The 18048-nt window shown below is 62.2% G+C and overlaps 1 protein-coding gene across 1 annotated transcript in view; it reads left to right on the top strand.

Moving 5' to 3' along the window:
- The window catches only part of LOC137364730 (uncharacterized), a 167280-nt gene that overhangs the window by 21485 nt on the left and 127747 nt on the right, over nucleotides 1-18048 (top strand). The window contains exons 5-7 of the mRNA XM_068027760.1: nucleotides 6144-6207; nucleotides 16219-16349; nucleotides 17075-17191. Coding sequence (XP_067883861.1) covers nucleotides 6144-6207; nucleotides 16219-16349; nucleotides 17075-17191 — 312 coding nt within the window. The remainder of the gene's footprint in view (nucleotides 1-6143; nucleotides 6208-16218; nucleotides 16350-17074; nucleotides 17192-18048) is intronic.

Here is an 18048-nt window from a genome sequence, read left to right on the forward strand (position 1 = left end):
TTTCTCTACTGTCAATACTGACGCAAAATATTCATTTAACGCTTCCCCTATCTCCTCTGATTCCGCACACAACTTCCCACTACTATCCTTGATTGGCCCTAATCTAACTCTAGTCATTCTTTTATTCCTGATATACCTATAGAAAGCCTTAGGGTTTTCCCTGATCCTATCCGCCAATGACTTCTCGTGTCCTCTCCTTGCTCTTCTTATCTCTCCCTTTAGATCCTTCCTGGCTAGCTTGTAACTCTCAAGCGCCCTAACTGAGCCTTCACGTCTCATCCTAACATAAGCCTTCTTCTTCCTCTTGACAAGCGCTTCAACTTCTTTAGTAAACCACGGCTCCCTCGCTCGACAACTTCCTCCCTGCCTGACAGGTACATACTTATCAAGGACACGCAGTAGCTGCTCCTTGAATAAGCTCCACATTTCGATTGTTCCCATCCCCTGCAGTTTCCTTCCCCATCCTACGCATCCTAAATCTTGCCTAATCGCATCATAATTTCCTTTCCCCCAGCTATAATTCTTGCCCTGCGGTATATACCTGTCCCTGCCCATCGCTAAGGTAAACCTAACCGAATTGTGATCACTATCGCCAAAGTGCTCACCTACATCTAAATCGAACACCTGGCCGGGTTCATTACCCAGTACCAAATCCAATGTGGCATCGCCCCTGGTTAGCCTGTCTACATACTGTGTCAGAAAACCCTCCTGCACACACTGGACAAAAACTGACCCATCTAAAGTACTCGAACTATAGTATTTCCAGTCGATATTTGGAAAGTTAAAGTCCCCCATAACAACTACCCTGTTACTCTCACCCCTGTCGAGAATCATCTTCGCTATCCTTTCCTCTGGTTTCGTTACTCTACTTATTAATTAGTCAATTTTTATCAATGTTTTATTTTCAAATTCAGTAAAAATTCCCTGCCAGCCAATCAGGTCACAGCTTTCCTGTGACGTCACTTTCAGTTTTCTCAATCCAGGGGTCACTGGACAGTGATCAGGAGCAGGAACCCTGGCTGATTTCCCCTCTCTCTCTCTAACCCAGGGGTCACTGGACAGCGATCAGGAGCAGGAACCCTGGCTGATTTCCCCTCTCTCTCTCTCTAACCCAGGGGTCACTGGACAGTGATCAGGAGCAGGAACCCTGGCTGATTTCCCCTCTCTCTCTCTAACCCAGGGGTCACTGGACAGCGATCAGGAGCAGGAACCCTGGCTGATTTCCCCTCTCTCTCTCTCTAACCCAGGGGTCACTGGACAGTGATCAGGAGCAGGAACCCTGGCTGATTTCCCCTCTCTCTCTCTAACCCAGGGGGTCACTGGACAGTGATCAGGAGCAGGAACCCTGGCTGATTTCCCCTCTCTCTCTAACCCAGGGGGTCACTGGACAGTGATCAGGAGCAGGAACCCTGGCTGATTTCCCCTCTCTCTCTCTAACCCAGGGGGTCACTGGACAGTGATCAGGAGCAGGAACCCTGGCTGATTTCCCCTCTCTCTCTAACCCAGGGGTCACTGGACAGTGATCAGGAGCAGGAACCCTGGCTGATTTCCCCTCTCTGTAACCCAGGGGTCACTGGACAGTGATCAGGAGCAGGAACCCTGGCTGATTTCCCCTCTCTCTCTAACCCAGGGGTCACTGGACAGTGATCAGGAGCAGGAACCCTGGCTGATTTCCCCTCTCTCTCTCTCTAACCCAGGGGTCACTGGACAGTGATCAGGAGCAGGAACCCTGGCTGATTTCCCCTCTCTCTATCTCTAACCCAGGGATCACTGGACAGTGATCAGGAGCAGGAACCCTGGCTGATTTCCCCCTCTCTCTCTCTAACCCAGGGGGTCACTGGACAGTGATCAGGAGCAGGAACCCTGGCTGATTTCCCCTCTCTCTCTAACCCAGGGGTCACTGGACAGTGATCAGGAGCAGGAACCCTGGCTGATTTCCCCTCTCTCTCTAACCCAGGGGTCACTGGACAGTGATCAGGAGCAGGAACCCTGGCTGATTTCCCCTCTCTGTAACCCAGGGGTCACTGGACAGTGATCAGGAGCAGGAACCCTGGCTGATTTCCCCTCTCTCTCTAACCCAGGGATCACTGGACAGTGATCAGGAGCAGGAACCCTGGCTGATTTCCCCTCTCACTCTAACCCAGGGGTCACTGGACAGTGATCAGGAGCAGGAACCCTGGCTGATTTCCCCCCCCCTCTCTCTAACCCAGGGGGTCACTGGACAGTGATCAGGAGCAGGAACCCTGGCTGATTTCCCCTCTCTGTAACCCAGGGGTCACTGGACAGTGATCAGGAGCAGGAACCCTGGCTGATTTCCCCTCTCTCTCTAACCCAGGGGTCACTGGACAGTGATCAGGAGCAGGAACCCTGGCTGATTTCCCCTCTCTCTCTCTCTAACCCAGGGGTCACTGGACAGTGATCAGGAGCAGGAACCCTGGCTGATTTCCCCTCTCTCTCTAACCCAGGGATCACTGGACAGTGATCAGGAGCAGGAACCCTGGCTGATTTCCCCTCTCTCTCTAACCCAGGGATCACTGGACAGTGATCAGGAGCAGGAACCCTGGCTGATTTCCCCTCTCTCTCTCTCTAACCCAGGGGTCACTGGACAGTGATCAGGAGCAGGAACCCTGGCTGATTTCCCCTCTCTCTCTAACCCAGGGATCACTGGACAGTGATCAGGAGCAGGAACCCTGGCTGATTTCCCCTCTCTCTCTCTCTAACCCAGGGGTCACAGGACAGTGATCAGGAGCAGGAACCCTGGCTGATTTCCGCCCCCCTCTCTCTAACCCAGGGGGTCACTGGACAGTGATCAGGAGCAGGAACCCTGGCTGATTTCCCCCTCTCTAACCCAGGGGTCACTGGACAGTGATCAGGAGCAGGAACCCTGGCTGATTTCCCCTCTCTCTCTAACCCAGGGGTCACTGGACAGTGATCAGGAGCAGGAACCCTGGCTGATTTCCCCTCTCTCTCTAACCCAGGGGTCACTGGACAGTGATCAGGAGCAGGAACCCTGGCTGATTTCCCCTCTCTCTCTCTCTAACCCAGGGGTCACTGGACAGTGATCAGGAGCAGGAACCCTGGCTGATTTCCCCTCTCTCTCTAACCCAGGGATCCCTGGACAGTGATCAGGAGCAGGAACCCTGGCTGATTTCCCCTCTCTCTCTAACCCAGGGGTCACTAGACAGTGATCTGGAGCAGGAACCCTGGCTGATTTCCCCTCTCTCTCTCTCTAACCCAGGGGTCACTGGACAGTGATCAGGAGCAGGAACCCTGGCTGATTTCCCCTCTCTCTCTAACCCAGGGATCACAGGACAGTGATCAGGAGCAGGAACCCTGGCTGATTTCCCCTCTCTCTCTAACCCAGGGGTCACTGGACAGTGATCAGGAGCAGGAACCCTGGCTGATTTCCCCTCTCTCTCTCTCTAACCCAGGGGTCACTGGACAGTGATCAGGAGCAGGAACCCTGGCTGATTTCCCCTCTCTCTCTAACCCAGGGATCACTGGACAGTGATCAGGAGCAGGAACCCTGGCTGATTTCCCCTCTCTCTCTCTCTAACCCAGGGGTCACTGGACAGTGATCAGGAGCAGGAACCCTGGCTGATTTCCCCTCTCTCTCTAACCCAGGGATCACTGGACAGTGATCAGGAGCAGGAACCCTGGCTGATTTCCCCTCTCTCTCTCTCTAACCCAGGGGTCACTGGACAGTGATCAGGAGCAGGAACCCTGGCTGATTTCCCCTCTCTCTCTAACCCAGGGATCACTGGACAGTGATCAGGAGCAGGAACCCTGGCTGATTTCCCCTCTCTCTCTCTCTAACCCAGGGGTCACTGGACAGTGATCAGGAGCAGGAACCCTGGCTGATTTCCCCCTCTCTCTCTCTCTAACCCAGGGGTCACTGGACAGTGATCAGGAGCAGGAACCCTGGCTGATTTCCCCCTCTCTCTCTAACCCAGGGGTCACTGGACAGTGATCAGGAGCAGGAACCCTGGCTGATTTCCCCTCTCTCTCTAACCCAGGGGTCACTGGACAGTGATCAGGAGCAGGAACCCTGGCTGATTTCCTCTCTCTCTCTAACCCAGGGGTCACTGGACAGTGATCAGGAGCATGAACCCTGGCTGATTTCCCCCTCTCTCTCTAACCCAGGGATCACTGGACAGTGATCAGGAGCAGGAACCCTGGCTGATTTCCCCCTCTCTCTCTAACCCAGGGGTCACTGGACAGTGATCAGGAGCAGGAACCCTGGCTGATTTCCCCTCTCTCTCTAACCCAGGGATCACTGGACAGTGATCAGGAGCAGGAACCCTGGCTGATTTCCCCTCTCTCTCTCTCTAACCCAGGGGTCACTGGACAGTGATCAGGAGCAGGAACCCTGGCTGATTTCCCCTCTCTCTCTAACCCAGGGATCACTGGACAGTGATCAGGAGCAGGAACCCTGGCTGATTTCCCCTCTCTCTCTCTCTAACCCAGGGGTCACTGGACAGTGATCAGGAGCAGGAACCCTGGCTGATTTCCCCCTCTCTCTCTCTCTAACCCAGGGGTCACTGGACAGTGATCAGGAGCAGGAACCCTGGCTGATTTCCCCCTCTCTCTCTAACCCAGGGGTCACTGGACAGTGATCAGGAGCAGGAACCCTGGCTGATTTCCCCTCTCTCTCTAACCCAGGGGTCACTGGACAGTGATCAGGAGCAGGAACCCTGGCTGATTTCCTCTCTCTCTCTAACCCAGGGGTCACTGGACAGTGATCAGGAGCATGAACCCTGGCTGATTTCCCCCTCTCTCTCTAACCCAGGGATCACTGGACAGTGATCAGGAGCAGGAACCCTGGCTGATTTCCCCCTCTCTCTCTAACCCAGGGGTCACTGGACAGTGATCAGGAGCAGGAACCCTGGCTGATTTCCCCTCTCTCTCTAACCCAGGGATCACTGGACAGTGATCAGGAGCAGGAACCCTGGCTGATTTCCCCTCTCTCTCTCTCTAACCCAGGGGTCACTGGACAGTGATCAGGAGCAGGAACCCTGGCTGATTTCCCCTCTCTCTCTAACCCAGGGATCACTGGACAGTGATCAGGAGCAGGAACCCTGGCTGATTTCCCCTCTCTCTCTCTCTAACCCAGGGGTCACTGGACAGTGATCAGGAGCAGGAACCCTGGCTGATTTCCCCCTCTCTCTCTCTCTAACCCAGGGGTCACTGGACAGTGATCAGGAGCAGGAACCCTGGCTGATTTCCCCCTCTCTCTCTCTCTAACCCAGGGGTCACTGGACAGTGATCAGGAGCAGGAACCCTGGCTGATTTCCCCTCTCTCTCTAACCCAGGGGTCACTGGACAGTGATCAGGAGCAGGAACCCTGGCTGATTTCCTCTCTCTCTCTAACCCAGGGGTCACTGGACAGTGATCAGGAGCAGGAACCCTGGCTGATTTCCTCTCTCTCTCTCTCTAACCCAGGGATCACTGGACAGGGATCAGGAGCAGGAACCCTGGCTGATTTCCCCCCTCTCTCTAACCCAGGGATCACTGGACAGTGATCAGGAGCAGGAACCCTGGCTGATTTCCTCTCTCTCTCTCTCTAACCCAGGGATCACCGGACAGGGATCAGGAGCAGGAACCCTGGCTGATTTCCCCTCTCTCTCTCTAACCCAGGGATCACTGGACAGGGATCAGGAGCAGGAACCCTGGCTGATTTCCTCTCTCTCTCTCTCTAACCCAGGGATCACTGGACAGGGATCAGGAGCAGGAACCCTGGCTGATTTCCCCCCTCTCTCTAACCCAGGGATCACTGGACAGTGATCAGGAGCAGGAACCCTGGCTGATTTCCTCTCTCTCTCTAACCCAGGGGTCACTGGACAGTGATCAGGAGCAGGAACCCTGGCTGATTTCCCTCCCTCTCTCTAACCCAGGGGTCACTGGACAGTTGCAATGATCCTGAATGAACTCAGACATGAGTGGAGAGTACGTGTGACTGGTGTGTTAATTGATTGTATGGATTCAGTGCTGGTGCGGTTTGGACAGCCCATTGGAGCTGGATGAATAGTTTTCCAGAGATGTGTGGGAAGGGTTTGACAGACCGGGCTGTGGAATTGTTCCGATGGAGGACGATACTGCTTTTGAATCCAGCGAGTGACTTCCAACTCTTTTGATATTTCCAGCAGGTTCTTCCATTCCAATACCTCCACCAGCTTCGCATGGTCCCACAGTCTCGGATTTGGAAAGGTACGTGGGGTACGGGTCCCCCACAGGTATCGACTCTCCCCGGGGTACGGGTCCCCCACAGGTATCGACTCTCCCCGGGGTACGGGTCCCCCACGGGCAATGACTCTCCCCGGGGTACGGGTCCCCCACGGGCAATGACTCTTCCCGGGGTACGGGTCCCCCACAGGTATCGACTCTCCCCGGGGTACGGGTCCCCCACAGGTATCGACTCTCCCCGGGGTACGGGTCCCCCACGGGCAATGACTCTCCCCGGGGTACGGGTCCCCCACGGGCAATGACTCTTCCCGGGGTACGGGTCCCCCACAGGTATCGACTCTCCCTGGGGTACGGGTCCCCCACGGGCAATGACTCTCCCCGGGGTACGGGTCCCCCACGGACACTGACTCTCCCCGGGGTACGGGTCCTCCACGGACACTGACTCTCCCCGGGGTACAGGTCCCCCACGGGCAATGACTCTTCCCGGGGTACGGGTCCCCCACAGGTATCGACTCTCCCTGGGGTACGGGTCCCCCACGGGCAATGACTCTCCCCGGGGTACGGGTCCCCCACGGGCAATGACTCTCCCCGGGGTACGGGTCCCCCACGGGCAATGACTCTCCCCGGGGTACGGGTCCCCCACAGGCAATGACTCTCCCCGGGGTACGGGTCCCCCACGGGCAATGACTCTCCCCGGGGTACGGGTCCCCCACAGGTACCCACTCTCCCTGGGCTACGGGTCCCCCACGGACACTGACTCTCCCCGGGGTACGGGTCCCCCACGGACACCGACTCTCCCTGGGGTACGGGTCCCCCACAGGCAATGACTCTCCCCGGGGTACGGGTCCCCCACGGGCAATGACTCTCCCCGGGGTACGGGTCCCCCACAGGCAATGACTCTCCCCGGGGTACGGGTCCCCCACGGGCAATGACTCTCCCCGGGGTACGGGTCCCCCACGGGCAATGACTCTCCCCGGGGTACGGGTCCCCCACAGGCAATGACTCTCCCCGGGGTACGGGTCCCCCACGGGCAATGACTCTCCCCGGGGTACGGGTCCCCCACGGACACCGACTCTCCCCGGGGTACGGGTCCCCCACGGGCAATGACTCTCCCCGGGGTACGGGTCCCCCACGGACACCGACTCTCCCTGGGGTACGGGTCCTCCACGGACACTGACTCTTCCCGGGGTACGGGTCCCCCACGGACACCGACTCTCCCCGGGGTACGGGTCCCCCACGGGCAATGACTCTCCCCGGGGTACGGGTCCCCCATGGGCAATGACTCTCCCCGGGGTACGGGTCCCCCACGGGCAATGACTCTCCCCGGGGTACGGGTCCTCCACAGGTATCGACTCTCCCCGGGGTACGGGTCCCCCACGGACACTGACTCTCCCCGGGGTACGGGTCCCCCACGGACACTGACTCTCCCCGGGGTACGGGTCCTCCACGGACACTGACTCTTCCCGGGGTACGGGTCCTCCACGGACACTGACTCTCCCCGGGGTACGGGTCCTCCACGGACACTGACTCTTCCCGGGGTACGGGTCCTCCACGGACACTGACTCTCCCCGGGGTACGGGTCCTCCACGGACACTGACTCTTCCCGGGGTACGGGTCCTCCACGGACACTGACTCTCCCCGGGGTACGGGTCCTCCACGGACACTGACTCTCCCCGGGGTACAGGTCCCCCACGGGCACTGACTCTCCCCGGGGTACAGGTCCCCCACGGACACTGACTCTTCCCGGGGTACGGGTCCTCCACGGACACTGACTCTCCCTGGGGTACAGGTCCCCCACGGACTCTGACTCTTCCCGGGGTACGAGTCCTCACGGACACTGACTCTCCCCGGGGTACGGCTCCCCACGGACACTGACTCTTCCCGGGGTACGGGTCCCCCACGGACACTGACTCTCCCCGGGGTACGGGTCCTCACGGACACTGACTCTTCCCGGGGTACGGGTCCCCCACGGACACTGACTCTCCCCGGGGTACAGGTCCCCCACGGACTCTGACTCTCCTCGGGGTACGGGTCCCCCACAGGTATCGACTCTCCCCGGGGTACGGGTCCCCCACGGGCAATGACTCTCCCCGGGGTACGGGTCCCCCACGGGCAATGACTCTCCCCGGGGTACGGGTCCTCCACAGGTATCGACTCTCCCCGGGGTACGGGTCCCCCACGGGCAATGACTCTCCCCGGGGTACGGGTCCTCCACAGGTATCGACTCTCCCCGGGGTACGGGTCCCCCACGGGCAATGACTCTCCCCGGGGTACGGGTCCTCCACAGGTATCGACTCTCCCCGGGGTACGGGTCCCCCACGGGCAATGACTCTCCCCGGGGTACAGGTCCCCCACGGACACTGACTCTTCCCGGGGTACGGGTCCTCCACGGACACTGACTCTTCCCGGGGTACGGGTCCCCCACGGGCAATGACTCTCCCCGGGGTACGGGTCCCCCACGGGCAATGACTCTCCCCGGGGTACAGGTCCCCCACGGGCACTGACTCTTCCCGGGGTACGGGTCCTCCACGGACACTGACTCTCCCCGGGGTACGGGTCCTCCACGGACACTGACTCTTCCCGGGGTACGGGTCCTCCACGGACACTGACTCTCCCCGGGGTACGGGTCCTCCACGGACACTGACTCTCCCCGGGGTACGGGTCCTCCACGGACACTGACTCTTCCCGGGGTACGGGTCCTCCACGGACACTGACTCTCCTCGGGGTACGGGTCCTCCACGGACACTGACTCTTCCCGGGGTACGGGTCCCCCACGGACACTGACTCTCCCCGGGGTACGGGTCCTCCACGGACACTGACTCTCCCCGGGGTACGGGTCCTCCACGGACACTGACTCTTCCCGGGGTACGGGTCCTCCACGGACACTGACTCTCCTCGGGGTACGGGTCCCTGACAGACACCGACTCTCCCCGGGGTACGGGTCCCCCACGGACACTGACTCTTCCCGGGGTACGGGTCCTCCACGGACACTGACTCTCCTCGGGGTACGGGTCCTCCACGGACACTGACTCTTCCCGGGGTACGGGTCCCCCACGGACACTGACTCTTCCCGGGGTACGGGTCCTCCACGGACACTGACTCTCCCCGGGGTACGGGTCCTCCACGGACACTGACTCTTCCCGGGGTACGGGTCCCCCACGGACACTGACTCTTCCCGGGGTACGGGTGCTCCACGGACACTGACTCTCCCCGGGGTACGGGTCCTCCACGGACACTGACTCTTCCCGGGGTACGGGTCCTCCACGGACACTGACTCTCCCTGGGGTACAGGTCCCCCACGGACACTGACTCTTCCCGGGGTACGGGTCCCCCACGGGCACTGACTCTCCCCGGGGTACAGGTCCCCCACGGACACTGACTCTTCCCGGGGTACGGGTCCTCCACGGACACTGACTCTCCCTGGGGTACAGGTCCCCCACGGACTCTGACTCTTCCCGGGGTACGAGTCCTCACGGACACTGACTCTCCCCGGGGTACGGCTCCCCACGGACACTGACTCTCCCCGGGGTACGGGTCCCCCACGGACACTGACTCTCCCCGGGGTACGGGTCCTCACGGACACTGACTCTTCCCGGGGTACGGGTCCCCCACGGACACTGACTCTCCCCGGGGTACAGGTCCCCCACGGACTCTGACTCTCCTCGGGGTACGGCCCCCCATGGGTACTGACTCTCCCCGGGGTACGGGTCCTCCACGGACACTGACTCTCCCCGGGGTACGGGTCCCCCACGGACACTGACTCTCCCTGGGGTACGGGTCCTCCACGGACACTGACTCTCCCTGGGGTACAGGTCCCCCACGGACACTGACTCTCCCTGGGGTACAGGTCCTCCACGGACACTGACTCTCCCTGGGGTACGGGTCCTCCACGGACACTGACTCTCCCTGGGGTACAGGTCCCCCACGGACACTGACTCTCCCTGGGGTACGGGTCCTCCACGGACACTGACTCTCCCTGGGGTACAGGTCCTCCACGGACACTGACTCTCCCCGGGGTACGGGTCCCCCACGGACACTGACTCTCCCCGGGGTACGGGTCCCCCACGGACACTGACTCTCCCTGGGGTACGGGTCCTCCACGGACACTGACTCTCCCTGGGGTACAGGTCCTCCACGGACACTGACTCTCCCTGGGGTACGGGTCCTCCACGGACACTGACTCTCCCTGGGGTACAGGTCCCCCACGGACACTGACTCTCCCTGGGGTACGGGTCCTCCACGGACACTGACTCTCCCTGGGGTACAGGTCCTCCACGGACACTGACTCTCCCTGGGGTACAGGTCCTCCACGGACACTGACTCTCCCTGGGGTACGGGTCCTCCACGGACACTGACTCTCCCTGGGGTACAGGTCCTCCACGGACACTGACTCTCCCTGGGGTACAGGTCCCCCACGGACTCTGACTCTCCCCGGGGTACGGGTCCCCCACGGGCACTGACTCTTCCCGGGGTACGGGTCCCCCACGGACACTGACTCTCCCTGGGGTACGGGTCCTCCACGGACTCTGACTCTCCCCGGGGTACGGGTCCTCCACGGACTCTGACTCTCCCTGGGGTACGGGTCCCCCACGGACACTGACTCTCCCTGGGGTACAGGTCCTCCACGGACACTGACTCTCCCTGGGGTACAGGTCCTCCACGGACACTGACTCTCCCTGGGGTACAGGTCCTCCACGGACACTGACTCTCCCTGGGGTACAGGTCCTCCACGGACACTGACTCTCCCTGGGGTACAGGTCCCCCACGGACTCTGACTCTTCCCGGGGTACGGGTCCCCCACGGACACTGACTCTTCCCGGGGTACGGGTCCCCCACGGACACTGACTCTTCCCGGGGTACGGGTCCTCCACGGACACTGACTGTCCCTGGGGTACAGGTCCCCCACGGACTGTGACTCTCCCCGGGGTACGAGTCCTCATGGGTACTGACTCTCCCCGGGGTACGGGTCCCCCACGGACTGTGACTCTCCCCGGGGTACGAGTCCTCATGGGTACTGACTCTCCCCGGGGTACGGGTCCCCCACGGACACTGACTCTCCCCGGGGTACGGGTCCCCCACGGGCACTGACTCTCCCCGGGGTACGAGTCCTCATGGGTACTGACTCTCCCCGGGGTACGGGTCCTCCACGGACACTGACTCTCCCCGGGGTACGGGTCCTCCACGGACACTGACTCTTCCCGGGGTACGGGTCCTCCACGGACACTGACTCTCCCCGGGGTACAGGTCCCCCACGGACACTGACTCTCCTCGGGGTACGGGTCCTCCACGGACACTGACTCTCCCTGGGGTACAGGTCCCCCACGGACACTGACTCTTCCCGGGGTACGGGTCCTCCACGGACACTGACTCTCCCTGGGGTACAGGTCCCCCACGGACACTGACTCTTCCCGGGGTACGGGTCCCCCACGGACACTGACTCTTCCCGGGGTACGGGTCCTCCACGGACACTGACTCTCCCTGGGGTACAGGTCCCCCACGGACACTGACTCTCCCCGGGGTACGGGTCCCCCACGGACTCTGACTCTCCTCGGGGTACGGGTCCTCCACGGACACTGACTCTCCCCGGGGTACGGGTCCCCCACGGACTCTGACTCTCCCCGGGGTACGGGTCCTCCACGGACACTGACTCTCCCTGGGGTACAGGTCCCCCACGGACACTGACTCTTCCCGGGGTACGGGTCCCCCACGGACACTGACTCTTCCCGGGGTACGGGTCCCCCACAGACTCTGACTCTCCTCGGGGTACGGGTCCTCCACGGACACTGACTCTCCCTGGGGTACAGGTCCCCCACGGGCACTGACTCTCCCCGGGGTACGGGTCCTCCACGGACACTGACTCTCCCCGGGGTACGGGTCCCCACGGACACTGACTCTCCCCGGGGTTCGGGTCCCCCACGGGCACCGACTCTCCCCGGGGTACGGGTCCTCCACGGACACTGACTCTCCCCGGGGTACGGGTCCTCCACGGACACTGACTCCCCCCGGGGTACGGCTCCCCCACGGACACTGACTCCCCCCGGGGTACGGCTCCCCCACGGACACTGACTCTCCCCGGGGTACGGGTCCCCCACGGACACTGACTCTCCCCGGGGTACGGGTCCCCCACGGACACTGACTCTTCCCGGGGTACGGCTCCCCCACGGACACTGACTCTCCCCGGGGTACGGGTCCTCCACGGACACTGACTCTCCCCGGGGTACGGGTCCCCCACGGACACTGACTCTCCCCGGGGTACAGGTCCCCCACGGACTCTGACTCTCCTCGGGGTACGGCCCCCCATGGGTACTGACTCTCCCCGGGGTACGGGTCCTCCACGGGCACCGACTCTCCCCGGGGTACGGGTCCTCCACGGACACTGACTCTCCCCGGGGTACGGGTCCCCCACGGACACTGACTCTCCCCGGGGTACGGGTCCCCCACGGACACTGACTCCCCCCGGGGTACGGCTCCCCCACGGACACTGACTCTCCCCGGGGTACGGGTCCTCCACGGACACTGACTCCCCCCGGGGTACGGCTCCCCCACGGACACTGACTCTCCCCGGGGTACGGGTCCCCCACGGACACTGACTCTCCCCGGGGTACGGGTCCCCCACGGACACTGACTCTTCCCGGGGTACGGCTCCCCCACGGACACTGACTCTCCCCGGGGTACGGGTCCTCCACGGACACTGACTCTCCCCGGGGTACGGGTCCTCCACGGACACTGACTCTCCCCGGGGTACGGGTCCCCCATGGGTACTGACTCTCCCCGGGGTACGGGTCCCCCACGGACACTGACTCTCCCTGGGGTACAGGTCCCCCACGGACACTGACTCTCCCCGGGGTACAGGTCCCCCACGGACACTGACTCTCCCCGGGGTACGGGTCCCCCACGGACACTGACTCTCCCCGGGGTACAGGTCCCCCACGGACTCTGACTCTCCCCGGGGTACGGGTCCCCCATGGGTACTGACTCTCCCCGGGGTACGGGTCCCCCACGGACACTGACTCTCCCTGGGGTACAGGTCCCCCACGGACACTGACTCTCCCCGGGGTACAGGTCCCCCACGGACACTGACTCTCCCCGGGGTACGGGTCCCCCACGGACACTGACTCTCCCCGGGGTACAGGTCCCCCACGGACTCTGACTCTCCCCGGGGTACGGCCCCCCATGGGTACTGACTCTCCTCGGGGTACGGGTCCTCCACGGACACTGACTCTCCCCGGGGTACGGGTCCTCATGGGTACTGACTCTCCCCGGGGTACGGGTCCCCCACGGACACTGACTCTCCCTGGGGTACAGGTCCCCCACGGACACTGACTCTCCCCGGGGTACGGCCCCCCATGGGTACTGACTCTCCCCGGGGTACGGGTCCTCATGGGTACTGACTCTCCCCGGGGTACGGGTCCTCATGGGCACTGACTCCCCCCGGGGTACGGGTCCCCCACGGACACTGACTCCCCCCGGGGTACGGGTCCCCCACGGACACTGACTCTTCCCGGGGTACGGGTCCTCATGGGTACTGACTCTCCCCGGGGTACGGGTCCTCCACGGACACTGACTCCCCCCGGGGTACGGCTCCCCCACGGACACTGACTCCCCCCGGGGTACGGGTCCCCCACGGACACTGACTCCCCCCGGGGTACGGGTCCCCCACGGGCAATGACTCTCCCCGGGGTACGGGTCCTCATGGGCACTGACTCTCCCTGGGGTACGGGTCCCCCACGGACACTGACTCTCCCTGGGGTACAGGTCCCCCACGGACACTGACTCTCCCCGGGGTACAGGTCCCCCACGGACACTGACTCTCCCCGGGGTACGGGTCCCCCCACGGACACTGACTCCCCCCGGGGTACGGGTCCCCCACGGGCAATGACTCTCCCCGGGGTACGGGTCCTCATGGGCACTGACTCTCCCCGGGGTACGGGTCCTCATGGGCACTGACTCTCCCCGGGGTACGGGTCCCCCACGGACACTGACTCTCCCCGGGGTACGGGTCCCCCACGGGCACTGACTCTCCCTGGGGTACAGGTCCCCCACGGACACTGACTCTCCCCGGGGTACGGGTCCCCCACGGACACTGACTCTCCCTGGGGTACGGGTCCCCCACGGACACTGACTCTCCCTGGGGTACGGGTCCCCCACGGACACTGACTCTCCCCGGGGTACGGGTCCTCATGGGCACTGACTCTCCCCGGGGTACGGGTCCTCATGGGCACTGACTCTCCCCGGGGTACGGGTCCCCCACGGACACTGACTCTCCCCGGGGTACGGGTCCCCCACGGGCACTGACTCTCCCTGGGGTACAGGTCCCCCACGGACACTGACTCTCCCCGGGGTACGGGTCCCCCACGGACACTGACTCTCCCTGGGGTACAGGTCCCCCACGGACACTGACTCTCCCCGGGGTACGGGTCCCCCACGGGCACTGACTCTCCCTGGGGTACAGGTCCCCCACGGACACTGACTCTCCCTGGGGTACAGGTCCCCCACGGACACTGACTCTCCCCGGGGTACGGGTCCCCCACGGGCACTGACTCTCCCCGGGGTACGGGTCCCCCACGGACACTGACTCTCCCCGGGGTACGGGTCCCCCACGGACACTGACTCTCCCCGGGGTACGGGTCCCCCACGGGCACTGACTCTCCCTGGGGTACGGGTCCCCCACGGACACTGACTCTCCCCGGGGTACGGGTCCCCCACGGGCACTGACTCTCCCCGGGGTACAGGTCCCCCACGGACACTGACTCTCCCCGGGGTACGGCTCCCCCACGGACACTGACTCTCCCCGGGGTACAGGTCCCCCACGGACACTGACTCTCCCTGGGGTACGGCTCCCCCACGGACACTGACTCTCCCTGGGGTACAGGTCCCCCACGGACACTGACTCTCCCCGGGGTACGGGTCCCCCACGGACACTGACTCTCCCTGGGGTACGGGTCCCCCACGGACACTGACTCTCCCTGGGGTACGGCTCCCCCACGGACACTGACTCTCCCTGGGGTACAGGTCCCCCACGGACACTGACTCTCCCCGGGGTACGGGTCCCCCACGGACACTGACTCTCCCCGGGGTACGGGTCCCCCACGGACACTGACTCTCCCCGGGGTACAGGTCCCCCACGGACACTGACTCTCCCCGGGGTACGGGTCCCCCACGGACACTGACTCTCCCCGGGGTACGGGTCCCCCACGGACACTGACTCTCCCCGGGGTACGGGTCCCCCACGGGCACTGACTCTCCCCGGGGTACGGCTCCCCACGGGCACTGACTCTCCCCGGGGTACGGGTCCTCCACGGGTACTGACTCTCCCCGGGGTACAGGTCCCCCACGGGCACTGACTCTCCCCGGGGTACGGCTCCCCACGGGCACTGACTCTCCCCGGGGTACGGGTCCTCCACGGGTACTGACTCTCCCCGGGGTACGGGTCCCCATGGGTACTGACTCTCCTCGGGGTACGGCTCCCCATGGGTACTGACTCTCCCCGGGGTACGGGTCCCCCACGGGCACTGACTCTCCCCGGGGTACGGGTCCCCCACGGACACTGACTCTCCCCGGGGTACGGCTCCCCCACGGGCACTGACTCTCCTCGGGGTACGGCTCCCCACGGACACTGACTCTCCCCGGGGTACGGGTCCCCCACGGACACTGACTCTCCCCGGGGTACGGGTCCCCCACGGACACTGACTCTCCCCGGGGTACGGGTCCCCCACGGGCACTGACTCTCCTCGGGGTACGGCTCCCCACGGACACTGACTCTCCCCGGGGTACGGCTCCCCACGGGCACTGACTCTCCCCGGGGTACGGGTCCTCATGGGCACCGACTCTCCCCGGGGTACGGCTCCCCACGGACACTGACTCTCCCCGGGGTACGGGTCCCCCACGGACACTGACTCTCCCCGGGGTACGGGTCCCCCACGGACACTGACTCTCCCCGGGGTACGGGTCCCCCACGGACACTGACTCTCCCCGGGGTACGGTCCCCCACGGGCACTAATCTAATGCTCTATGCCCTCTCTTTGTGTGTTTAAGCTCTGCCGGAGTGGGTCACGAGGTCTGGGAGTGGTGGGATCGACACCCATTGTGAGCGAGATTGAACTGGTTCGACCCGACAATGAGCGGGAGGTCTCCTATGTCAATGGCCCTTTCACCGTGATGAGCAAGTACGCACCTGAACCTCTCTGCGGTCAGAAGAGCATCTGTTTGTCGAGAAGGGAACTAAGTTAGCGGAGGTGGTCACTGCCTGGTAATCGTCTGGCTCCAGTGTTACTGAGCACTCATCAGCCTGAGTGAGGCTGGGTGTTGTCCAGGTCTCACTGCCTCCCAAGCTATGACAGGCGGTGATTAACATGAGCAAGGGTTAGGACCAGGAAAGAGAGATCAGAGGGTTTTATAAATAGTGAGAAGCTGGGAACTGTCGAGGAGCAGAGAGCAATTTAGATCTGCAGGGACAGGAATCACTAGTGACAGCTACAAAACCTCCTTAAAAAGGACACATGGGACGTTGGCCTTGACTGCAAAGAGGCTGGAATACAAAGTGGTGGGAGATATACTTGTACAGAGCCCTGGGTAGATCCCGTCTGGGGTAACTGCGTTCAGTTCTGGGCACTGCTCCTCAGGAAGGTCACAGAGGGGGTGCAGTGCAGGTTCACCGATTGATCCTGGAGTTAGGGAGCCAACTCGGGTAAATACGGTTGTGGTACAGACTTGTCTTGATCTGATGGAATGACGGGAACAAGCTCGAGGGGCTGAAGGGTCTGTTTAATTCGCCAGCTGCTTGGGCTGCTGCTCTCGATAGCAGTGGGGGTGGGCAGGGAAAGGACATGAACTGAGCTGCCAAGATGTAGCCGTGCTGAAGTTGGTGTCTTGTTGTGTCTTGTTCCCTCAGTCGTATATGGGACAGCCAGCGAGTGACAGTCAGACAGTTGAAACAGCCGCCCCACACCCACTGCAGCAAACCCCAGGGCACCATGGACCTGCTTTTAGCAGAACAGGAGCATTGCAGGTACTGACAGCAGGACTGTCAATGTGGAGAGCACCCACCTCGCATCCCTCTCCTTTTCTCCCACCCCTCCTCTCTCCCTTCCCTTTCCCCCGTCTCTCTCTCTCTCTCTCTCTGTCTTTCTTTTCCTCTCTCTCTGTCTCTCTCTCGCTCTCTCTCTGTCTCTCTGTCTTTCACTCTCTGTCTTTCACTCTCTGTCTTTCACTCTCTGTCTTTCACTCTCTGTCTTTCACTCTCTGTCTTTCACTCTCTGTCTTTCTCTCTCTGTCTTTCTCTCTCGCTCTCACTTGCTCCCTCTCGCTCTCTGTCTGTCTCTCTCTGTCTGTCTGTCTCTCTCTCTCTGTCTCTCTTTCTCTCTCTGTCTCTCTTTCTGTCTGTCTCTCTTTCTCTCTCTGTCTCTCTTTCTGTCTGTCTCTGTCTGTCTGTCTCTGTCTCTTTCTTTGTCTCTGTCTTTCTCTCTCTGTCTCTTTCTCTCTCTCACTGTCTCACTCTCTCTGTCTTTCTCACTCTCTGTCTCCCTCTCTATCTGCCTCCCTCCCTCTCTCTATCTGCCTCCCTCCCTCTCTCTATCTGCCTCCCTCCCTCTCTCTATCTGCCTCCCTCCCTCTCTCTATCTGCCTCCCTCCCTCTCTCTATCTGCCTCCCTCCCTCTCTCTATCTGCCTCCCTCCCTCTCTCTATCTGCCTCCCTCCCTCTCTCTATCTGCCTCCCTCCCTCTCTCTATCTGCCTCCCTCCCTCTCTCTATCTGCCTCCCTCCCTCTCTCTATCTGCCTCCTTCCCTCTCTCTATCTGCCTCCCTCCCTCTCTCTATCTGCCTCCCTCCCTCTCTCTATCTGCCTCCCTCCCTCTCTCTATCTGC

This window comes from Heterodontus francisci, unplaced genomic scaffold, assembly GCF_036365525.1.
Source record: "Heterodontus francisci isolate sHetFra1 unplaced genomic scaffold, sHetFra1.hap1 HAP1_SCAFFOLD_836, whole genome shotgun sequence".
Taxonomy (NCBI): Eukaryota; Metazoa; Chordata; class Chondrichthyes; order Heterodontiformes; family Heterodontidae; genus Heterodontus; species Heterodontus francisci.